This window comes from Scyliorhinus torazame, chromosome 5, assembly GCF_047496885.1.
Source record: "Scyliorhinus torazame isolate Kashiwa2021f chromosome 5, sScyTor2.1, whole genome shotgun sequence".
Taxonomy (NCBI): Eukaryota; Metazoa; Chordata; class Chondrichthyes; order Carcharhiniformes; family Scyliorhinidae; genus Scyliorhinus; species Scyliorhinus torazame.
Window position 1 is genome coordinate 243,210,955 of NC_092711.1, and position 25,791 is coordinate 243,236,745.

The 25,791-nt window shown below is 47.3% G+C and overlaps 1 protein-coding gene across 1 annotated transcript in view; it reads right to left on the minus strand.

The window, feature by feature from the left end:
- The window catches only part of LOC140422759 (uncharacterized), a 40,564-nt gene extending 14,773 nt beyond the window's left edge, over positions 1-25,791 (minus strand). Inside the window, exons 1-4 of the mRNA XM_072507694.1 lie at positions 25,627-25,791; positions 20,552-20,648; positions 8,299-8,490; positions 4,385-4,508 (exon numbers count right to left, since the gene is read on the minus strand). Coding sequence (XP_072363795.1) covers positions 4,385-4,508; positions 8,299-8,490; positions 20,552-20,648; positions 25,627-25,744 — 531 coding nt within the window. The 5' untranslated portion in view covers positions 25,745-25,791. The remainder of the gene's footprint in view (positions 1-4,384; positions 4,509-8,298; positions 8,491-20,551; positions 20,649-25,626) is intronic.

Genomic DNA, 25,791 nt, shown 5'->3' on the forward strand with positions numbered 1-25,791 from the left:
CGGGGCAAGGCCCTAGCGGCCAGGTCTCTGGCACTGAGTCTGGCTCTGGGGCTCAGAAGGGAAGGGGGGAGAATAGAAAAGTAATAGTAGTAGGAGATTCAATGGTTAGGGGAATAGATAGGAGATTCTGTGGTCGCGAGCGAGACTCCCGGAAGGTATGTTGCCTCCCGGGTGCCAGGGCCAGGGATGTCTCGGATCGTGTCTTCAGGATCCTTAAGGGGGAGGGTGAGCAGCTAGAAGTCGTGGTGCACATTGGTACCAACGACATAGGTAGGAAAAGGGGTGTGGAGGTAATAAACAAGTTTAGGGAGTTAGGCTGGAAGTTAACAGCCAGGACAGACAGAGTTGTCATCTCTGGTTTGTTGCCGGTGCCACGTGATAGCGAGGCTAGGAATAGGAAGAGAGTGCAGTTGAACACGTGGCTGCAGGAATGGTGTAGGAGGGAGGGCTTCAGGTATTTGGATAATTGGAGCGCATTCTGGGGAAGGTGGGACCTGTACAAGCAGGACGGGTTGCATCTGAACCAGAGGGGCACCAATATCCTGGGAGGGAGGTTTTCTAGTACTCTTCGGGAGGGTTTAAACTAATTTGGCAGGGGAATGGGAACCGGATTTGTAGTCCAGCAACTAAGGTAGCCGATATTCAGGACGCCAAAGCGTGTGATGAGGCAGTGGGGAAGGGAACACTGACAAAGGAGAGTACTTGCAGGCACGGAGATGGGTTGAAGTGTGTATACTTCAACGTAAGAAGCATCAGGGATGAGGTGGGTGAACTTTCGGCATGGATCGGTACTTGGGACTACGATGTGGTGGCCATCACGGAAACTTGGATAGAAGAGGGGCAGAAATGGTTGTTGGAGGTCCCTGGTTATAGATGTTTCAATAAGATTAGGGAGGGTGGTAAAAGAGGTGGGGGGGGGGGTGGCATTATTAATTAGAGATAGTATAACAGCTGCAGAAAGGCAGTTCGAGGAGTATCACCCTAATGAGGTAGTATGGGTTGAAGTCAGAAATAGGAAAGGAGCATTCACCTTGTTAGGAGTTTTCTATAGGCCCCCCAATAGTAGCAGAGATGTGGAGGAACAGATTGGGAAACAGATTTTGGAAAGGTGCAGAAGTCACAGGGTAGTAGTCATGGGTGACTTTAACTTCCCAAATATTGAGTGGAAACTCTTTAGATCAAATCGTTTGGATGGGATGGTGTTTGTGCAGTGTGTCCAGGAAGTTTTTCTAACACAGTATGTAGATTGTCCGACCAGAGGAGGGGCAATTGGATTTAGTACTGGGTAATGAACCAGGGCAAGTGATAGATTTGTTAGTGGGGGAGCATTTTGGAGATAGTGACCACAATTCTGTGACTTTCACTTTAGTAATGGAGAGGGATAGGTGCGTGCAACAGGGCAAGGTTTACAATTGGGGGAAGGGTAAATACGATGTTGTCAGACAAGAACTGAAGTGCATAAGTTGGGAACATAGGCTGTCAGGGAAGGACACAAGTGAAATGCGGAACTTGTTCAAGGAACAGGTACTACGTGTCCTTGATATGTATGTGCCTGTCAGGCAGGGAAGAGATGGTCGAGTGAGGGAACCATGGTTGACAAGAGAGGTTGAATGTCTTGTTAAGAGGAAAAAGGAGACTTATGTAAGGCTGAGGAAACAAGATTCAGACAGGGCATTGGAGGGATACAAGATAGCCAGGATGGAACTGAAGAAAGGGATTAGGAGAGCTAAGAGAGGGCATGAACAATCTTTGGCGGGTAGGATCAAGGAAAACCCCAAGGCCTTTTACACATATGTGAGAAATATGAGAATGACTAGAGCGAGGGTAGGTCCGATCAAGGACAGTAGCGGGAGATTGTGTATTGAGTCTGAAGAGATAGGAGAGGTCTTGAACGAGTACTTTTCTTCTGCATTTACAAATGAGGGGGGCGATATTGTTGGAGAGGACAGTGTGAAACAGATTGGTAAGCTCGAGGAAATACTTGTTAGGAAGGAAGATGTGTTGGGCATTTTGAAAAACTTGAGGATAGACAAGTCCCCCGGGCCTGACAGGATATATCCAAGGATTCTATGGGAAGCAAGAGATGAAATTGCAGCGCTGTTGGCAATGATCTTTTCGTCCTCACTGTCAACAGGGGTGGTACCAGGAGATTGGAGAGTGGCGAATGTCGTGCCCCTGTTCAAAAAAGGGACTAGGGAATAACCCTGGGAATTACAGGCCAGTTAGTCTTACTTCGGTGGTAGACAAAGTAATGGAAAGGGTACTGAAGGATAGGATTTCTGAGCATCTGGAAAGACACTGCTTGATTAGGGATAGTCAGCACGGATTTGTGAGGGGTAGGTCTTGCCTTACAAATCTTATTGAATTCTTTGAGGAGGTGACCAAGCATGTGGATGGAGGTAAAGCAGCGGATGTAGTGTACATGGATTTTAGTAAGGCATTTGATAAGGTTCCCCATGGTAGGCTTCTGCAGAAAGTAAGGAGGCATGGGATAGTGGGAAATTTGACCAGTTGGATAACGAACTGGCTAACCGATAGAAGTCAGAGAGTGGTGGTGGATGGCAAATATTCAGCCTGGATCCCAGTTACCAGTGGCGTACCACAGGGATCAGTTCTGGGTCCTCTGCTGTTTGTGATTTTCATTAATGACTTGGATGAGGGAGTTGAAGGGTGGGTCAGTAAATTTGCAGACGATACGAAGATTGGTGGAGTTGTGGATAGTAAGGAGGGCTGTTGTCGGCTGCAAAGAGACATAGATAGGATGCAGAGCTGGGCTGAGAAGTGGCAGATGGAGTTTAACCCTGAAAACTGTGAGGTTGCCCATTTTGGAAGGACAAATATGAATGTGGAATACAGGGTTAACGGTAGAGTTCTTGGCAATGTGGAGGAGCAGAGAGATCTTGGGGTCTATGTTCGTACATCTTTGAAAGTTGCCACTCAAGTGTATAGAGCTGTGAAGAAGGCCTATGGTGTGCTCGCGTTCATTAACAGAGGGATTGAATTTAAGAGCCGTGAGGTGATGATGCAGCTGTACAAAACTTTGGTAAGGCCACATTTGGAGTACTGTGTACAGTTCTGGTCGCCTCATTTTAGGAAAGATGTGGAAGCTTTGGAAAAGGTGCAAATAAGATTTATCAGGATGTTGCCTGGAATGGAGAGTAGGTCTTACGAGGAAAGGTTGAGGGTGCTAGGCCTTTTCTCATTAGAACGGAGAAGGATGAGGGGCGACTTGATAGAGGTTTATAAGATGATCAGGGGAATAGATAGAGTAAACAGTCAGAGACTTTTTCCCCGGGTGGAACAAACCATTACAAGGGGACATAAATTTAAGGTGAAAGGTGGAAGATATAGGAGGGATATCAGAGGTAGGTTCTTTACCCAGAGAGTAGTGGGGACATGGAATGCACTGCCTGTGGAAGTAGTTGAGTCGGAAACATTAGGGACCTTCAAGCAGCTATTGGATAGGCACATGGATTACGGTAAAATGATATAGTGTAGATTTATTTGTTCTTAAGGGCAGCACGGTAGCATTGTAGATAGCACAATTGCTTCACAGCTCCAGGGTCCCAGGTTCGATTCCGGCTTGGGTCACTGTCTGTGCGGAGTCTGCACGTCCTCCCCGTTTCTGCGTGGGTTTCCTCCGGGTGCTCCGGTTTCCTCCCACAGTCCAAAGATGTGCAGGTTAGGTGGATTGGCCATGATAAATTGCCCTTCGTGTCCAAAATTGCCCTTGGTGTTGGGTGGAGGTGTTGAGTTTGGGTAGGGTGCTCTTTCAAGAGCCGGTGCAGACTCAAAGGGCCGAATGGCCTCCTTCTGCACTGTAAAGCCAATGATAATCTATGATTAATCTAGGACAAAGGTTCGGCACAACATCGTGGGCCGAAGGGCCTGTTCTGTGCTGTATTTTCTATGTTCTATGTTCTATGTTCTATGTTCTATGTGGTTGACTCTTAACTGCCCCTAACGGGCAATTAGGGATGGGCAATAAATGCTGGCACAGGCTGTGATGCCCACTTCCCATGAACAAATTTTAAAAAATGTTTAACTCCCTTTTTTAGCCCTGGCTGGATCATGTTTTCTGCGAGGTTTTAATGCCTTGAAGAATTGTAAATTTGTTGGAAATTATGCATTAGTTCTTTAAATGCTACCCATAGCTTGTCTACTGCAATTTTGATGTGTAGCTTCCCCATCTACCTTAACTAAAGTGTCTCTCATATCTGCATAGTTTGCTTTGTTTAGATTTAAGACCCTAGTTTTGGACTTAACTAAATCACTATCAAATTCTATCAAATTATGGCCAAGTCTCCCTTGAGGCCTGTTTCTATGTGGCTCCCAGCACCTTTGGGACATTCCTCTACCTGAACTAATGCCATTGATGTCTTACCATAGTTTGTTGTTGACCACTCAGAAACTGGTAGTCGTCTTCATCATTCAAAAAGGCTTCGTTCTGGTGATCGCTGATGATCATGGGACGCTTAGGTTTGGTTTTACTTGCAATTAATTCTTGTCTGTCAAAAATTGCATTTCTCATTAAAAATTGATATCCACTTATTAACATGGAAAAAAAGATTGAAACATAACCACATTCTGTATAACTCAGAAAGATTTCAATTTTGCTATTGAATTGCAACTCTTTCCCAATTTCTTGCACTGGCAAATTAAATAAAGATCCTCTGCATCTAAATCTACATTTCTAAACACAATTGCAATACTACTTGTTTATTTTGGATCACCAAAAAACAAATATCCATATGCCAGATCCCTGCACTTGCATTGTTAAATCTGACACTTTTATTCCAAAACAGTGTAACTAGCTGCAGAGTAGAACGACCGAGGCCCAGGCACCGTGGGAGCTTTCCTGCTCCTTCAGGTGCACAAAATAATTTACTGCCTACCTTTGCTGGGCCTCTTCAATTGTGTTGCCCATGGAGCTGGGTTGGAATATAGATGGTGCATCCTTTGACCAGTTTAGATCAAAAACGGAAATCAAGGTCTTCTTGTGGTGAACGGACCCTGATTTTCAATTGAAATGGGGCTGTGTTCTGAAGCCGACATGCACAAAAGTACAGGCAGCTTATCACCAATGTTTACAATGCAGTAAGACTACTGATGGTCACTACACCATATTAATTCTTGTTAAGGCAAAGCAATGAAAATCATTCCACCATGAGGTAATCCCTCTGATTGAGAGGTGTGACAGGAAAAACAAATTATGCACACAACAGTCCAAGTCTCCCAATTTGTATTTGAACTTGTGTAAACCACAAACGGGCATTTGTCTGCAATTTGCACTTCATTTTGCCAATGAGATATGCAGAGCTAAAGGTCACTGCCACAGGGTGGCACGGTGGCACAGTGTTTAGCACTGCTGTCTCACAGGGCCAGGGACCCAGTTTTGATTCTGACCTTGGGTGACTGTCTGTGTGGAGTTTGCACATTCACCCAGTGTCTGCGTGGATTTCCTCCGGGTGCTCTGGTTTCCTCCCACAGTCTAAAGATGTGCAGGTTAGGTGGATTGGCCATGATAAATTGCCCATAGTGTCCAAAGGTTAGGTGGGGTTACGGATTTGTGGGGGAGTGGACCGAAGTAGGGTGCTCTTTTAGAGGGTCGGTGAGGACTCGATGGGTTAAATGGCCTCCTTTTGAAATGTAGGGATCTATGATTGGAGTTGCAAGCATTGAACCCTAATGTTCATACAAGAGTTTACATCACACAGGATTCACTGATGTGAACCTGAATTAAAGTGCTTCATGTTGAAGCCTATCATCACTCACCTCGTTACAGATCATGACAGGGGGATTCTTTGAGGGTTGAGGGGCTGGACTTTCTCAGGAATCCTCATCGCTCACTTTGGTTTTCATCTCTTTTCAGTGCATGATTCTGGAGAATCATAAAGTCTGTCGAATTGGCGTTTCTACGACTTGCCACAGAGTAGTAGCAGAGACAGCAACATGCCACTACACACAGCCAGGACCAGGACCCTGCTCAAGAGGGGCAGGTTGGGCCTACAGCTATACACACTCAGAGCACACAACAGAGGGAACAGCCCCGTTTGAGACTGTACTGGCAAAGGGTTTTCCGAGGTTGGACTTTCTGCTACAGATATCGGAGACACAGTGCCGGAGAAGACTGTGTCTGTCCCGAGGGATGGTGAACCACCTTTGCCATGACCTGCAAGAGCTGGGACCACATAGGATGGGAGGACAGTGGCCCTTAAAGTCACCACCATTCTCAACTTGTATGCAAGCGGCCCATTTCATGGCAGCACTGGTGATCTGTGTGACATCGCCCAGTCAGCGATTCCCAAATGCATTAGGGAGGTGACAGATGCCCTCTATGCGAAGGCCCACATTTATATAAACTTTGACCAGGACCAGGAGAGCCAGGGCCATGGGCTTCGCCCATTTAGCAGACATGCCCCAGGTACAGTGTGTGATATACTGCATCCATGTGGCCCTGCAGTCTCCATGGCACTGTTGCCAATTTGCACCGGAGAAGCCAATAATGTTGCTCTTTTTAATGAGTGGAATACTATCCCACTAGCGTCACCAATAATGTTGCCAAATTAACTAGATATGGCAGTTATTAATGATAATATTGCTTTTCAGAGTCACCAGGTAGATACCACCACAAGGCTTTACCGGATATCGATCAAAAACCAAACAACCAGTTAGTCAATTCAAGTTCAAAAATAGTTTATTTACACAAAAGGATTACTTCGACATGCAACATAAAACACTCCCAAGTTAAACTACACCTAACAACTACAATAACCTAATCTTAACTTCAGGGCAACTGGCTCTTTGCAGATGAACAAGGCCTTTGTTCGGATCTTGAGTGGCTGGGCGGAAGAAGTGGCTCTGTTTCTGCTGGGCTCATCCGTCTGGTAGCGATCGTTGGTCTTGAACCTGTCTTCTGGTCGTAATGCTACACTTGGTTTTAGGCGTAGGCTGGGGCCAAGAGAGACCGAACACACGGCTGTGTCTCTTTTTATCCCTCTGGGGTTTTGCGCTCTTTGGGGCGGTCCTTAGCTTTGGACCCAATAATTCGACAGGCTTCGATCACTGCCTTTGATTTTGGCCAATAAAGGGGAGGGTGCCTTGATGGCTGGGCGTGTCCTGAACAGTCATTGACCTTGGCTGTTTGGGCTTTCTTAGCAAAGGGAGTGGCGCTGGTTAGTCTGCATCTGTATCGGTTCCCTGAGTACAGTCCTTTTGTTCTGGGGAAATGGGCCATTAGAATGCAAACGAGCAGGGGTTTTGATCGCGTCTAGCTATCTGGGTTGCAAATACACACAGAGGCTCTGAGTATGGCTGAGTCCTGGGTTGGCCATAATTCCCTTGGTCCTTTGCAGGTGGCCATCTGAGATTGCTACAGCACCATGCGGCACCATTTATGAACCGCAAGGGATTCCATTCCCTCAACATCCAGATCGTCTGTGACCACACAATGCAAATCATGCAGGTGTGTAACAGTTTCCCAGGGAGCATCAATGATGGTTACATTGTGGGGTGCTCACAGATCCCAGGCGTTTTTGAGGGAGAGCAGTGTCTGGAGGGATGGCTCCTTGAAGACAAGGGGTACCCAATAAGGAGGTGGTTGATGAGTGCAGAGGCCACAAACTGAAGAGGAGACTCGCTGTAATGATCCTCATGCTTCAACGGTTGTGCTGGTCGAGCAGACAAGTGGACTGCTGAAGATGTTCCAGTGCCTGGATCGGTTGTGGGCTGCAAAAGGAGGCCAGTCAGCCCATCAAGTCTGCATCAACCCTCTGAAAGGACACCCCACCTAGAATCAGTCCCCCAGACTAGCCCTGTAACCCCACCTAACATTTTGGACACTAAAGGGCAATTTATCATGGCCAATCCACCTAACCTGCACACCTTTGGACTGTGGGAGGAAACTGGAGCACCCGGAGGAAACCTAACAGACACAGGGAGAAAGTGCAAACTCCACACAGTCACCTGTAGCTGGAATTGAACCTTGGTCCCACTGTGAGGCAGCAGTGCTAACCACTGAGCCACCCAAGTCATGACTTGCAATGTTTTCCCTGTTTCTCTCTCCAGATGCTGACGGACCGGCTGAGTAGTTCCAGCATTACTGTTTTTATTTAAACCACCTGGCGGGTTTGGGGATTTTATTTCCCCTGGGCTGGAAGTGGGAAAGCTTCAAACTACTTTGTAAGCTCTTGGAACATATCAGATTTGATTATGTGGGACATTCTACTGGTCTGGAAACAATACCAGCATTAACAATCCTAATTAACATACACGTACCACTAATAATATTTGACTCACCTTTTTTGGGCATTTGCCTGATGCTTCCATTTCTTGCAGCTGTAGATACAGTACGTACAAACAGCAATAATCAAAGCAAGGCAAATCCCAGGAACTACAGCTATGAGAATCAGATCAAGGGTATTCCATTGCTGCTCACAATTTGGTCCCAAATTCCAGTAATCCCCCAAAGGACCTTTAAAATTTGTACACCTGGAAAACATATTTTGAATATTTTGTAATCATGAAGCAGTTCAATTGTTGCCCAAAAATTATTAAAATAATAATCTTTTAATTGTCACAAGTAAGCTTAAATTAACACTGCAATGAAGTTAATGTGAAAAGTCCCTAGTCTGGATCCCAAGTTACAGATGTGTGAGATTATAAAAAGGCTTGCATTTGCATTTATGTTGTACTGTTCACAACCTAATGATTTACTAAAGCACTCTACAGCCAGTGAAGTACATTTTCAATTGGAGTCACTGTTGCAATGTATGTAAGTGACAACCAATTTACACACAGCAGGGTTTCACAAACAGCAACGTGATAATGGTCAGACAGAGGCCCAAATCCCCCGATCAGCATCGGAACAGTTGGGTCTTGCGCTGATCAGTCAGGAGACCGCCCACTTACCTGGTTACATTTAAAAGAATCCGACTTCCAATGCAACAGCCAGATGAAGTCTCCCAGTGCAGGAATCTAAGCGGAGACTGATGGAGAGGATTAGTGTAGAAGTCATGCTCCTTTTTCACTGCACAAGTTGCCATATGGAAAGTTTAAATGTGCAGTTTGAATGGATGAATGAGTGAGGTAGGCTAGTGGGTGAGGTGGGCAGGGTAGGGAGATAGGGTAGGGGTGGTGAATGAGGTGGGTAAAAGGGTAAAATGGGTGAGATGAGTTAGTGGGTAGTGTGTGTAAGTGAGGTGGACAGTTGGGTCAGGTTGGGGAAGGTTAGCTGGATCAGAAGGGTCATCTGGTGTTTGGAAGGGTAGTTGGGTGGGCCAGGAGGGGTAGTCGGTTCGAGTAGGGGTAGTTGGATGGCCAGGAAGTAGTCATGTTTGGTCAGGGTGTAGAATTTAGCCCTTACAAACTATAGACCACAAAATATAGACCTTACAAACTATAAGCGATTACCTGGCTGTACTCACCCAATCAGCTGCATGGACTTGCCTGCATTCCCATGCTATGTTATTGGCCTAGAAACCTAAGTCAATTATTGAATTTATATTTTGACGTGGTCATTGTTAACATAGCCACTATGTTACAGTACCTCCAATTTAGAATGAGATGTCAAAATCGAGGCCCCATCTGCTCATTCCTGTGAATGTAAAAGATCCCAAGACACTACTCAAAGAATATTTAGCACTCAACCACCACTAAAACATATTATCTGGCCATCATCAAATTGGAGTTTGTGAGATCTTGCACAGCACAAATTGGTTGCCACGTTACGTAGGAATAGACAATAAATGCTAGCCTTGCCAGTGATACGCACACCTTGCAAATGAATTAAAATAAGAGACAGCACCTCTAACAATGCAGCACTATTCAGTATTGTAATTAAGTGCCAGTAGAAATGTGTGTTCCCAATTTTGTCTGGAAACATTGGACAATAGGAACACTAAACTATAGGCTATGACCAGCTGGGACAGTTTTGTGAAACTTTTGGCACATTATCTATACGGAATCAGCTTAAAATGGTTCCATTCTACGTTCATTCTACCTACTGAGCTGAATTGTAATTACAGTTTAAATCTCTGTCACTTTAACTGGGAAATCTGTAATATATTTGTTCATTGATGGGCTATCATTTTATTTTATAAACTACTTACCCGATTTTTAACTTTAGAATAGGGAATCATTTTTTTTTGGCTATCGCTCTTGCTTTCACTTTCCATAGACTGTATTGGCTGCGATTCATTGGAAAAATGTCGAAGTCCGGTTTCGGGTGTGTTTGGCAGGGTGTTTCGTGACAGCTGCAGTGCCGTGATTGACACCTCTATTCAACGGAACTTAGCCATTTTTTTGGGCATCGGGGTGTTTCATCAAGGCCGCACGTTGAAAGTTTTCCGGCACTCGTCACAGATCGGGGAGCCATTTTGAAAAGTTGCCCCAATCTCTTAACCATCCCTTTCAGGCCCCCCCCCCCTCCACTTTTCCACAGCCCCCTCAATCCCTCCTCATCCCTCCCTTTCATTAGCATGGTCCCCAAGCCCCAACTCTTGGCAGTGCCAATTTGACACCCAGCCACCATGGCACTACCAGCTTGGCACACTGGAGGTGCCGACCAGGCAGTAGTGGCATGGGGTGTCAAGAACCGGGTGCCATGGGGAATACCAGGTACTACCCTGCCCTGTCGCCAACCATCTGGGGGCTCTAATGGCCTGCGAGACGCCCCCGAGGTGCCATCATGCCTGGTTCAGAATTATGGACAGCAGTACTAAACGGTGTCTGGTTGAGGCCTCGCAGGCGCGGCCGTTGACTCCTCGGCACCAGACCAATATGGCATTGGGATATTTAGATGAGCCCAATGGCCATTTACATATAATTATCTGGATCGCGCCCAGCGAGGGCGTGAGCCAGATCGTGCTGAGCTCTGCGGGTCAGATGACTCATGCGAAGTTTAGGGCCCGGCGTGAAGCCCGATATGGGGTAGGCCATTTAGGACTTCGATGAAGAGAAATTTCATCACTCAGATTGGTGAACCTGTAGAATTCTCTACCACAGAAGGCTTCAGAGACCAGGGCCGGGATTCTCCTCTACCCGGCGGGGCGGGGGAATCCGGCGTAATGGAGTGGCGGGAACCACTCCAGCGTCGGGCCGCCCCAAAGCTGTGGAATTATCCACACCTTTCGGGGCCAAGCCCTCACCTTGAGGGGCTAGGCCCACGCCGGAGTGATTTCCGCCCCGCCGGCTGGCGGGAAAGGCCTTTGGCGCCACACCAGCCGGCGCCGAAAGGACTTTGTTGGGCGACGCATGCGCGGGAGCGTCAGCGGCTGCTGTTGTCACCCCCGCGCATGCGCAGTGGAGGGGGTCTCTTCCGTCTCCGCCATAGTGAAGACCATGGGGAAGGCGGAAGAAAAAGAGTGCCCCCACTGCACAGGCCCGCCCGCCAATTGGTGGACCCCGACCACGGACAGGCCACCGTGGGGGCACCCCCCGGGGCCAGACCGCCCCGTGCCCCTCCAGGACCCCGGAGCCCGCCCGCGCCGTCTGCTCCCACCGGTAAGGTAGGTGGTTCAATCCACGCCGGCTGTCGAAGGTTGACAGCGGCGGAACTTCGGCCCATCGCGGGCCGGAGAATCGCCGGATGGAGCCCGCTGACCGGCTGGACACGATTCCCGCCCCTGCTGATTCTCTGGTAGCGGAGAATTCAGGACACGGCGGGGGCGAGATTCACGCCAGCCCCCGACGATTCTCTGACCCGGCGGGGGGTCAGAGAATCGCGCCCCAGGTCACTGAATATATTTAAGGAGGAAATATAAAAAGAATTCTAAACTCTAAATGTGTCAAGTGGTATGGGGAGAATGTAGGAGTATGGCACTGTTATGTATCTGGGAATATATTCTTGCTGATTCTGCATCACGTGACATCTAGTGACATCAGCAGAGTGTTTGCGCGGGCTTTGAGCAGATGACCATCTTGATTGTATGAGCAACACCCTTAACATACCTTCTTATCGTATGTTACAAGAATCCATTGTTGGCATCTCCATACCCTTTCTTTTTGCATCAACAAAGAAATATAACAGGAGAAAAAACTGGCAATGAGGATTGAGGCTAAAAATTCAGTGGAAAGAAGAATTTCATTGACGAATTGTGGAAGGGTATTGGGAGCAATGGATGATTCTTAGGACTGGGCTCACACACACACACACACACACAGGCATCAGGCGAAGCACTGCCAGCGATGCAAAAGTTTAACAAAAGTTTTCGACAGCAACTGTGAGTAAGAAAACCGATAATCGGGAAAGACTTGCTTATGTTGAAGTCTGGGACACGCACATGGTATAGCTACATGGACTGCGGGAATTTTGAAGACTGCCGACTCTGTTCGGACCACTACTTTGGAGAAAAGTCAAAATATACTCAGGCAAAAAAAGGGAAAGATTTCCTAGTTGCTTGTTCAAGGGATTGTTTCTGCCACACTTTAATAATAATAATAATAATCACTTATTGTCACAAGTAGGCTTCAATGAAGTTACTGTGAAAAGCCCCTAGTCGCCACATTCCGGCGCCTGTTCGACACAGTCAGAAGGGAAGAAGTGCAGACCCTAGGAGCCGGGATCCCAAAAATGGCAGGAGAACATAGAATATACAGTGCAGAAGGAGGCCATTCGGCCCATCGAATCTGCACCGACCCACTTAAGCCCTCACTTCCACCCTATCCCTGTAACCCAATAACCCCTCCTAACATTTTTGGTCACTAAGGGCTATTTATCATGGCCAATCCACCTGACCTGCAGATCTTTGGACTGTGGGAGGAAACCGGAGCACCCGGAGGAAACCCACGCAGACATGGGGAGAACGTGCAGACTCCACACAGCCAGTGACACAGCAGTGTCACCTGGGACCCTGGCGCTGTGAAGCCACAGTGCTATCCACTTGTGCTACCGTGCTGCCCAAAATGGGGACCATGGATGTGTTTGATGAGGATTGTGAAACACAAAATTCTTATGAAGAAAAAAGATTCCAATTGTTTTTAATAGCTAATCAGACACCGGAGGACCTAAAGGTCACAACATTTCTCAGCTCAGTTGGCCATAAAACATTTATGCTACTACACAATCTTGTTCACCCAGCAAAACCAGGAGACAAGTCCTTCAGTTGTCTTAGAGGGACATTTCTCTCCAAAATTGTTATTGATTGCAGAAAAGTTTTGCTTCCAGTGCTGTACTCAGGAAGAAGGTGAAAGTATTTTACAGTTTGAAATGTGTTTAAGAAGATTAGCTAGATATAGTGAATTTGGTACAACATTTGATGATACCCTACGAGACAGGCTGACTTGTGGGTTACTCAGTAAAGCTATTCAGAGGAAGCTGCTGGCTCAAAGTTATTTAATTCTGAAAGCTGCTGTGAAAGTTTGCACATCTTACAACAAAGGAAGCTTCAAAGATAGGGGCTGGAGCAAAGATCCACAAAACGGATACCTCTAGGAACAAGGCTGTAAAGGTGCAAACATGTCATCATTGTACACAGGTTAGACAATCAGTGGGGGAATGCTGGAGGAAATCGAATACGTGGAAGACCAGTGGCAAGAAGGGCCAGATTGCTAAAACGTGTTGGGCTCAGAAAATGTCTTCTACACCAAGAAAGTACAGGAAGAATAACATAAGTAAATAATCTAGTCATACCTACAAATTAATGGATGATGCTCAGCATCACTCAAATTACAGCAAAACCGTGTTACTGAAAGAGCTGAAGCTAGGTGCTTTGTCAATGCAGGGTAATCAACAATGTTTTTGGGCATATCCAAAACTTGAAGGTCATAAAATTAAAATTGAAGTGGATACGGGCACAGCAGTATCGCTAATACCTGAGACAATTTATTATCAATAGCTGAAGCATCTGCCTTTAAAACTGTCAAATGTGATTATAAGGTTGGATACTGAAGCATTTGTACCATTAAAAGAATGCATTAAGGTGAAAGTAGAAGCAAATGGGCAGATGGCGAAGTTGCCTTTTCACGTTGTCAGTGGAACCTTCATGCTCTATTTGGCAGAGCATGGTTGGCCAAGATTAGACTTAACTGGGAAATAGTCAATCAATTAGTGGATTCAAAGAACAACTTGCAACAACCTCTGAAGAATACGAGATGGTGTTCGAAGATTCACTGGGCCAAGGTTTTTCAAAGTCAATGACATGACCCGCGGTGGGTAGCGGGCAGGTGTTGGGAGAGTCACGGAGCGATCGGTTCCGCCGTTCCTGTTGTGATCCCGATCGTGGGAGAAGCACCCAATCGCCGCTACTGGCTTTTACATCGAGAATTGCGACCACTGCTACCTTTTAAATTTAGATATATTAGTCTGTGTGGAGTCTTCCAGCCAGAAGCGGCAGCAGAGAGCAGGTCTTGCACCCTGTACGTAGAATTCATGTGAAGCGCTGTCCAGGTACATACTTTCGGTGCTAAAACAGGGAGCAGAGTTATTTTGATTTTGAAGCTGCTGTCAAGCATGGCAAGTGAACTGTGAAGATCAATGATTTTCTTAAAAGTAAGAAACGGCCAGACTCAAAAAGGCAGTTTACCTATTGGACAGGATCTCACAACAAAAAAAACGCTGGAGAGAGCTGCACAGGAGAGTCCATGGCAGTACAGAGCAGTGGTAGTGTTAGATCTCCAGGGCCTCTGGTTAACGCCCTTGTAAAAAGAAACTTACCTCAGAAAAAAGAAGTATAAAGATGATTTCTTGAGGTGTGGTTTTGTCAATTGTGACAATGCAATGCAAATAAGGAGGCAAAGCCCGTGTGTGTTATATGCAGGGAAGTACTGGCAAATGAGAGAAGTTTCAGTATTTGAAAGAGAAGTGGTGTGTGAAAAATTCCTTTTCAGGTTGAGAGCCAGATTCAGTTATTAACTTAGGGCTGACTCCAAATTAAAAGATTACACTGCTGCAGCATCCCTGTAATACCACATTGAAAACATGCCAAAAGCTCACGAATCTGTCAGCATTCTGGTGTAGCACCCACAGGAGTATCCAGTGCTGAGTAAACATGCATTTTGATGTTATTGCGCTTCACGACGACCTAAAGATGAAGACAGCGCAAAGGACCTCGCTGAAACCTGCACTTGTTATGTGCATTGCCCTCTGCTCCTTTGAACCGGATTCAAGTGAGATCTTGAGATGTTGAGGACAAAGCAGGTTCCCTTTTTGCCTTAAAAAGTAAGTAAACATGGCATGTGTCATGAAGATTGGTCAGCATGTGACGTGAAGGTTGGCCAATCTGGGTTCTGAAAGTGGCCTGTGAGGGTCCCAGAGGTTGACCGGTTGCAAAAAGTGGGTCCTGGGGAAAAAAGTTTGAAAAACATTGCACTAGACTACGTGACTTGAGTTGAGATACATCTAAAAATCAAGCCAGACAGCACATCCAAATTCTATAACCGTACCAAAAGAAAGATTAAGAAGAACAGGAGTCATTGAACCTGTTGCTGCAAGTGATTGGGTGATACCAATCGTTCCTGTATTAAAACAGGATGACTCGTGAGACTTTGGGGATATTTTAACCAGTTTTGTGCGTAGATCACTATCCATCGATAGCATTTGCTTCACAGACTCTTACTAGTGCAGAAATGAATTATGTCCATCGAGAAAGAAAGCTGTGAGCATAATTTTGGGTGTAAAGTTCCACCATTACTTCTCTGGGCTTCATTTTACTCTTTTGACGGATCGTCGACCCTTGACTACAATCTTTGGGCCCTATAAAGGTATACCTTCTTTCACAGCTAGTAGATTGCAAAAATGGCCACTGATAATGTCGGCACACACTTACGATACCCAGTATCCCATGTCTGAGCAGCAGGTAACTGTTGCTGCTTTATCACGATTGCCGTTACAGGTCAAGCTTGACCAAGAAGAACATTTTGTCAATATTTTGCATTTCCCACTTGTGGATATTGTACCTTTGACTTCATCTCAAGTTCAAAGATATACGAGAACCAATCCAGTGATGGGAAAGGAGATGGACTTGGTCCAAAAAGGAACGCTGCCAGATATTGATAGGAAACATCCAACCTCAAGCCCTTCATCACACAAAGACTTGAGTTGACAGTACAGAATGGAGTTCAATTGTGAAGAATCAGTTTGATTATTCCTTGATGTTTACATAGAGCCCTTGACAAACTGCAGGACGGACATCCTGCTGTGGTAAGGATTAAGGAATTGACACGCAGTTATTTTTAGTGGCTAGCATTTGGTGGATGCTCAAATTGAAGAGAAATTTGAGCAACTCCAAACCCCAACAAAGCTAGCTCCACCACTGCAACCATTACATCCGTGGGAATGGCTTACTCAGCCATGGTAAAGAATGCACATTGATTATGCTGATCCACTGGAGGGACATAGGGGGCAGCACGGTGGTACCGTGGTTAGCACTGCAGCTTCACGGCGCCAGGAACCCGGGTTCAATTCCTTCCTCAGGTGACTGTGTGGAGTTTGCAATTTCTCCCCGTGTCTGTGTGGATTTCCTCCGGGTGCTCTGGTTTCCTCCCACAGTCCAAAGATGTGCAGGTTAGGTGGATTGGCCATGATCAATTGCCCCTTAGAGTCCTAAATGTTAGGTGAGGTTACTGGGTGGTGGGCCTAGGCAGGGTACTCTTTCCAAGGGTCGGTGCATACTCTTTTAAAAATAATTTTAGAGTATCCAATTCATTTTTTCCAATTAAGGGGCAATCTAGCGTGGCCAATCCACTTACCCTGCATATCTTTTTGTTTTGTGGGGTGAGACCCACGCAGACACAGGGTGAATGTGCAAACTCCACAAGGACAGTGACCTGGCACTCAGATTGAACATGGATCCGCAGTGCCGTGAGGCAGCAGTGCTAACCACGGCGCCACCTTACCACCCTTGGGTCGGTGCATACTCGATAGGCTGAATCGTTTGCTTGAGCATGGTAGAGACTCTGTGATTCTAGGTTCTTAGTGATTGTGGACGCACACTTGAAATGACTAGAAGTTGCAATAATGAAGTCAATGACGACTGATTAGACCATTAAAAAACTAAACAAAACATTTGTAAGATCTTGTCAGCTATAATGGTACTTTGAAGGAGTTTGAGGACTACTTGAAAGTGAATGATATACACCATAATCAAGTCAGCTCCATATCATCCAGTAACGAATGGATAGGCTGAAGTTTTGTTCAGTCATTGAAGCATTCTATCAAAGCATCGAAGGACTAGGGAACAATATCAAAAAGAGTAAACAAATTTCTAATATCTCATCGGAACACTGTACATGCTACCACACAAAGTTCACCAGCAAAGTTGTTGTTTAAAAGGAAACTACGAACACAGTTTGATTTGGATACTTCAGAGATTTTCAAATGACAACAGTAAGCACAAATTGCAAGGAGGGAGAAAATCTCTAAAAAGCGAGTATTCAACCAGGGAGAGAGTGCGAGCTAGGAGTTGCACCACCAACGAGAAACGGGCACCAGCTACGATCCTAGTGAAGACAGGTCCAATATCATACACCTTACAGATGGATGATGAAAGAGTTTGGTGACATCTCAGTTACTTGCTGCACCAAGTGAGTTTGCAGAAACTTCTCAAGAGGTTCTATCTTTAGAAGATCTGGAGAGTTATACTTCGGAACAGAGAATAGAGATGGCGATAGGTTGAGATTCTGTTTCTGATTCTGTTTCATTGTCTATAGTGACAGATACTAAAATAACTATTCAAGAAGTACCATCTACATAAAGGAGTGAGGACACTTCTGAAGTCACAAGTAGCCAAGTTCAAGAATGCCAAATTCTAGCAAAAAGGAATTGATGTCCAACACAAAGAGTGACTTATTGAATTGTATATATGTATAGAAATATCATATCAAGGGATCTGTGTATAAATGCTAATTGTTGTCATTGGACTAATGATGTAAAGAGGGAGTATCTGGGAATATATTCTTTCTGGTTCTGTGTCATATGATATGAAGTGCCGTCGGCAAAGTGTTTGCATGGGCTTTGAGCAGATCATCATTTTGTTTGTATGAGCAACACGTGTTTTATGAGAATCCAGAATGTGGGCATTTCCATAGTCTTTCTCTTTGCAGCAACACAGAAATATAACACGTGTTGAGATAACGGAATGAGCCATGATCATGTGGAATGGTGGAGCAGGCTCGAAGGGTCGAATGGCCTACTCCTGCGCCTATTTTCTATGTTACTATGTTTCAGTTCAAGGGAAGTTAGGGATAAGCAACAAATGCTGGTCTTGTCCATGAAAGAATGGGCAAGTTTATTAGCTTCTCTTGAATTGATACCATTCACCTCAACTATTCCTTGTGGTAGCAATTTCCACACTCTCGTCATCTCTGGGTAAAGATGTATCTCCCGAATTCCCTATTGAAATTATTATTGACCATCTTATATTAATTATTAATCCAGGTTCATCTGCAAGTAGAAGCATATTCTGTTTGTGTACCTGGTCAAACCTTTCATAATCTTGAGGACCTTTATCAGGTCACCCCTCTGTCTTCTCTTATATTTAGCTCCTGCAAATATGTATTCTGCTGGTGCACTAAGAACCCTGACATTTGTCTCTCTGAAAAGTATTTACTTTATCACAAGTTCTGAAAGGACATTTTCAATAGGCCCCATCTGTTAGTCTCATTTAACATTTGGAGCTGGCTCCAGACTATTGTACTTACAATGATTCAGAAGTGCTCATTTTAACTTGGTTTTACAGTGGCAAACAGGGGGAATTCAGGAACTCCACTGTGTTAAACACCCATGCTGAATTGTGTGCGCTCATCTGCCACCTGAAATCATCTGGAAAAACGTCAAGGCTGGCTGGTGGGGATGAGAATTGAAGAGAGAGTAGGGCTCCAATGTGTACCCATGGGACAGGCCCAGTCACAAAGCAAATGTTGGCGGTGAGATATTTGCAGAGCTCATACCATTCATGGGAGAAAAAGGCAAGGTTGCGGCAGGGGAGGCAGAAGGAATTCATTTTGAGGCTCAGAGGACCAATCCTGCTTCTCTTGGCCCCCAAGGACTCCTTCAAAAATATTTTTCTCACTTAATTAACTTGGTACCTTCTGGCCATGCTGCTATCTCATTGGCGATTTCACCGGTGGCTGTGGTTCTTCGCAAGGCTCCCATGACTCTAGGTTACAATCACTGCACCATAGCAAAGACATTACTGGGCCATAACTTTTACATTTTAATTAGCCCCCCCCCCCCCCCCCCCCACGCCCCGCTGGAGGGCAGAGTGCAAACAGCCAGAACCCTGGCAGTTAAAATGACAGGGGACAGAAACACTGTGGATATACAACGGCTTCCACCAGGCAACCATTTTAACTTCCACCTTTAGTGTTCCCACAAACTATTATAATCGGGACTGACATCTTAGCTGTACTGTTGCTTCCGTGGGTAAACCTCAGTTCAGTCTTTTACAGAATGTGTATGGTACGGTTGATAGGACCAGTGCGCTGCGGGATGTCAGCTGCAATAAAATTCCCAGGAGATGATTTCCAAAGATGTGCAAAGTAGGTGGGTTGATATGTATTTTGACTGGAATGTAAAGAGTTAACAGGTTAATGATAATGCTTCTTACCACTAGAGAGAACCAGAGAACAGTCATATGTATATCATGTGACTTCTGGGATTCTGGGTAGAAGATGGTTAGGCATAAGAAAGATCAGTTGTGTATTTGAGAGTTCTATAGTTAGAGATAGCATAGTTTAATTCAGTAACTTTATACTTTAGGAATACTTACAAATCTTATTTAGTAGTGTTAATAAATTAGTTTTGTTTGTTAACAAAGGTTGTTGTTCTTTGTTCAGCACTACCCATCCAAGCCATCCAGGTAACTCAAAGCAGAGAACAACACAGGCCACACTAAATTGCCCCTAGTGTCCAAAGGTGAGGTAGGGATATGGGGTTACAGGGATAGGGCTGAGGATTAGGCCTAGGCAGGGTGCACTTTTGGAGGATCCGTGCAAAATTGATGGACCGAATGACCTCCTTATGCTGTAGGGATTCTATGATTTTACTGGGGTACTTTAGGCACAAAAAGCCTCTGAATGGCTCAGCTGGGGTCTTAGAGTGGCAACATCTGATTAGTTCACATTTAGCGCTAGACGCCATTTTTGTATAGGTGTTGAAGAGTGAGCATGGAACAATCACCCAGAGGATCATCACCCAACTGTCACTTAACTTGCCTGCTAATGCTCTTAATGAGGAGGCTACACAACATTTTGGTGGATATTGATTCATGTGGAAATGAGGCAACTTCGTTTGAATCATGGGGAAATAAGTGCAACATTCTGTTTTCAAAAAGTTAACAGTGGAGAGACATAAATTGGCCTGCAACGCGGGGCAATTTGCAATTTATGGAACATCCTTTCTTCATGGCAATTTGCAGCCATTAAGGTGCTTTGCAGCAAAATCTGGCAAGTGGGTACACTACCCAGAGGGCAATCTGGATATTTCATGGAATGATAATATAAATGATCTCATGGCAACATTAACAAATATTTATTTTAGGAATAACATTTTGGGGCAGTACTTAGTTAAATATTCCTTTTCATTAATGATATCCAGTTTGAAATATATATTTACCGGCAGTATTCTTTTTCCTCCCTACAATAGCAGGGCATATACCCTGGGCATGTGTTCTTCAAACATGGTTCAAAATCACGGATATTTTTGCAATTTTCTGAAAGAAAATATGAAAAGGTGTTCAGAAAAATGTTAAGAGAAAATATAGCTTCCTAACAAGTTGTGAAGAATGAAACATCCCCTCGTGTTATCAACTTGAAACACTAAGAAAAACATAACAGCCTCCACTGTCCCGATCCTGGGGCGTCATTCTCCGACCCCCCGCTGGATCGGAGAATGGCCGTTGGTCGCCGTGAATCCCGCCCCCGCCCCCGCCGAAGTCTCCGGTACCGGAGATTGGGCGGGGGCGGGAATCGGGCCGCGCCAGTTGGCGGGACCTCACGCTCAATTCTCCGGCCCGGATGGGCCAAAGTCCCGCCCAGAAATTGCCTGTCCCGCCGGCGTAAATCAAAGCTGGTATTTACTGGCGGGACCAGGCGGCGTGGGCGGGCTCCGCGGTCCTGGGGGGGGCGCGGGGCGATCTGACCCCGGGGGGTGCCCCCATGGTGGCCTGGCCCGCGATCGGGGCCCACCAATCCGCGGGCGGGCCTGTGCCGTGGGGGCACTCTTTCCCTTCCGCCTCCGCCACGGCCTCCACCATGGCGGAGGCGGAAGAGACTCTCCCCACTGCGCATGCGCGGGAAACTGTCGGCGGCCGCTGACGCTCCCGCGCATGCGCCGCATTTCCGCGCCAGCTGGTGGGGCAACAAACGCCATTTCCGCCAGCTGGCGGGGCGGAAAGCCCTCCGGCGCCGGCCTAGCCCCTCAATGTTGGGGCTCGGCCCCCAAAGATGCGGAGCATTCCGCACCTTTGGGCCGGCGCGATGCCCGTCTGATTGGCGCCGTCTTTGGCGCCAGTCGGCGGACATCGCGCCGTTGGGGGAGAATTTCGCCCCTGTTTCCTGATGGGACAGAGAATCGCGCAAAGGAAAATAAAGATCGATGCCGGGCGCCAACCCGATCATGATGCTCTGACCTCCCGCTGGCGCTAGAATTGAGGTCCACGCGACGGTGGGAGGCTGTAAATAAGTGCAAATGGGTCTTAATTACCCATTTGCATCCATTTAGCAGGCCTGGCCCCCTATACTCTGGCCTTCAGTGATTCTCTGGTCCCCAGGGCCGGGAATCACATGGGCACAGATCACTTGTGGTCTCTACCAGCCTGACCTTGGCGTGGTGGATCAGGTAGTGGGTCAAGGGGATAACTTCTTCGGAGTGTTGCCCCCAGAATCCATCTGAGGGCTACCCCCCCCCCCCCCCCCACCCCCCCCCCCCCGCCCCAGTGTGCTACTTGCCCACCACTCCTCTACCAGATTCCCCCACACACACCCCATCCAGCCAGGAACCCCTTAATAGGGAGACCCCCACCAGAAACCCCATGAATCGGGAGACCCACCCCAGGACCCCATGAATATGGAGCCCCCCCCCAGGGACCCTATGGCTATGGAGACCCCCCAGGGACCCCATGAATAGAGACCCCTCTCAGAAACCCTAACTAAATGAACCTCCCACAGGACTCCCTAACTAAATGGACCTCCCACAGGAATCCCCTGACTAGAGAAACTGCAACCCCCCCACCCCCCACAAACTCCACCTGCAAAAGCGTGCTGCCCGCGCCCAGGAAAGAGGCCTCTGTCTGGAAGCTAGAGAGCAGTCCGGACAGGGGCAGTGAAAAAAACTACAGCTGTAACACTAACCTGGAGGATCCACGTCTCCATTCCAAAGGACAACAGCTGTGGCCTGTGTTTCAACCCCACAGATCTATTAGCTGCAAGCCATTCATAACTTTCTAGTAGTGGGCTATGATTGAAAGCTTCCACAGACCAGTTGCAGCCTTGATTCATTCATGTCCCTTCATGGATTAGTGACACCCGAATGCTTATAAACATTGACCACATCAAAAAGAGGTAAGTGATTGAGTGATTGGAATGCACTTAATACTTGGAATACACTTAGCTCTCTTGGGAGGATCTGTGGAGGAGGGGGTTCCTTTTGTCAGGGGGTCCCTGTGGGGTCCCTTTAGTTAGGGGTCCCTGTGTAGGGTCCCTTTATTTAGTGGGTCTCTGTGTGGAATCCCTTTAGTTAGGGTTAGCGGGGGGGGGGGGGGGTCCCCCTGTTGTAGTTGTCCCTGGTGGGGTCTCCCTATTACAGGAGGTCCTTGGGGGTCTCCCTATTGTAGGTGTCGTGCGGGGGTTCTCCCTATTACAGATGTGCCGGGGGGGGTTCCCTATTGCAGGTGTTCCTGGAGATGGGGTCGCTATGACAGGGGTCCCTGGGAGGGAGGGGAAGGCAGGTCAGATCACCCCTGTATTTGGGGGAAGGGGGGGTGGGGTACCCGGGCAATCTGGGGGTGGGGTGCTGCTTTGCAGTGCAGAGGTAGGGTGGCCAGCCACGGGACTTCGCTATTGGGCTGCTCGCTCATAATGGCGACCCGATAGCAGGATTCCCTCAGGAATCCCTTGTATTCCTCACCTTGCATAAATTTGCACGGCACGTTATACGGAATTGCATCCCGAATTGCACTCCCAGGGGGATCATAAATCGGTTGCAATTCTCCTCTGACTGGAGAACACTAGCTGGATTCTCCGTAGACCGATGTCGAAATCGATGTCGGCGATTGGGCGGAGAATGGCTTCCGACGGCAGATTAGGGGCAGGTGCCACGATGCTCCGCCCCCGATGGGCCACGTTCCGGACGTCGCGGGCTACATGTGGTCCCAGCGGTCGGGAACCAGGGGCGAAATTCTCCGACCCCCCGCCGGGTCGGAGAATCGCCGGGGGCTGGCGTGAATCCCGCCCCCGCTGGTTGCCGAAGTCTCCGGCACCAGAGATTCGGCGGGGGCGGGAATCGCGCCGCGCCGTTTGGCCGGCCCCCCCCCCCCCGCTCAATTCTCCGGCCCGAATGGGCCGAAGTCCCGCCGCTAAAATGCCTGTCCCGCCGGCGTAAATTAAACCACCTACCTTACCGGCGGGACAAGGCGGCACGGGCAGGCTCCGGGGTCCTGGGGGGGGCGCGGGGCGATCTGGCCCCGGGGGGTGCACACACGGTGGCCTGGCACACGATTGGGGCCGACCGATCCGCGGGCGGGCCTGTGCCGTGGGGGCACTCTTTCCCTTCCGCCTCCACCACGGTCTCCACCATGGCGGAGGCAGAAGAGACTCCCTCCACTGCGCATGCGTGGGAAGCTGTCAGCGGCCGCTGACGCTCCTGCGCATGCGCCACCCGGAGATGTCATTTCCGCGCCAGCTGGCGGGGCACCAAAGGCCTTTTCCGCCAGCTGGCGGGGCGGAAATTCGTCCGGCTCCGTCCTAGCCCCTCAATGTTGGGGCTCGGCCCCCAAAGATGCAGAGCATTCCGCACCTTTGGGGCGGCGCGATGCCCGTCTGATTTGCGCCGTTTTGGGCACCAGTCGGCGGACATCGCGCCGTTTCCGGAGAATTTCGCCCCTGGTGTGCCAGCTGCGGATAGTGTCCAGCGCTGCCACACTCTTCCGGGACCTGTGCCTCTGCCCGGCAGGCTTCTGCTAGGGCTGGGAGGAGTGGTGGTCGGTGGACAGGGGGTGGGCTGTGGGGTCCAGTCAACAGGTTAGGACTCCAGCACGGCCTGCGCCGGAATCGGTGAGGGGTTTGCGCCGATTTTCCCGATGTGTAACTCCCGCGGATTCTCTGTTCACGCCGGCACTTAGTCTCAGGAACGGAGAATTTTGCCCTCTCGTCTCCCAAACGGAGAATTCACCCCATGCTCTTTTGGCAGATCTTCAAAAATACGCAGTGATGGATTGGTTGTCCATTATTCACCCAGCCTGATTTTTCCTAACCATTGACTTCCAACAGGAGGCAAAGCTGCTTTTCAATACCTTGTACCCCTGTCTAAATTGAGCTTTAGTTCCATTATTCTTAGGTGAGGAAATTCAATCTCTGATCGTCATGATCCAGAACAGAAATCGAGCAGAATGGCAGGAGCAGTGATGCAGCAGAATGTTGTGCCATGGTAGAATGTCGATTTGCACCTGTATCATCTCCACGGAGTGAACTACCAAACTCAAGTCATGCTGCAGGAGAAGCCCTGTACCCTTTGAGGACAGGAAGTGGAATTCCCCAGTGGAAGTTGGGTGGTATGGGATTTAATTGAGAGTCAGTGGCATAGTGGTAATGTCACTGGACTAGCAGTCCAGCGACTCAGAGTAATATTCTGCAGACTGGATTCAAATCCCACCATGGCAGATGGTGAAATTTGAATTTGAAAAATACAATCGGAATTAAAAGTCCAATGATGACCATGAAAATATTATTGATTGTGATAAAAACCCATCTGGTTCACTAATGTCCATTAGGGAAGGAAATCCCATCCTTACCTGGTCTGACCTACCTGTGATTCAAGATCCACAGCAATGTGGTTAACTCTTAAATGTTCTCAGAGATGGGCAACAAACGCTGGCCCAGCCAGTAATGCCCACATCCCAATAATTAAATAATCAAGTGGCACCAAAAGCTGCTGCATTCTCACCCATCACAGATTTTGTTCTGCTGGTTTAGAAGCACCCTCCAATCCCAGGTAGGCTTCCCATTAATTATATGCTAACTGGAGTCCAAAGATGTCCATAAGATTCAGATGGAATTTTAATGTTATACAGTTCGGGACACCCACCATATCAAAGCTTATTTAGGGAAGAATTGGTGGCCTGAAATGCAAGTTATTCTTATTGCGTTAACATGCTGTTATTTTGCTGCAAACTCTGTCCCGTAGGTACACTACCTAGAGTGCAATCCTGATATCATGAAATGATAATCTAAATTACCTCATGCCATTAACAAATATTCACTTTCCATATCTTTATTCGGAATAACATTTTAGGGCAGTACTTTTTTGAAATATTCAATCTCACAGGAGGAGTTATTTTTACAGGTCTTTTGTACACTCCCCAATCTGAAACTTGTGCGCAGAACAAAGCCCTCCAATGATACTGAGAGAAGAAAACACTTTCCACACTAATGATGTATATTTGTCAACAATATTGACACTGGCACAGTACTCACCCAATGTTGTATTGTCCTTGACATCGAGGGCTGACGATAGAGCTTCCAAAATCTGTCCAGCAGATGTACTAGCCAACAGCATCAAGATAACTGTAAGTATAACATGGAGAAACAACATTCTTGGACTTTTTGTAACAAGCCTACACTTTACGGTATATTTCTACC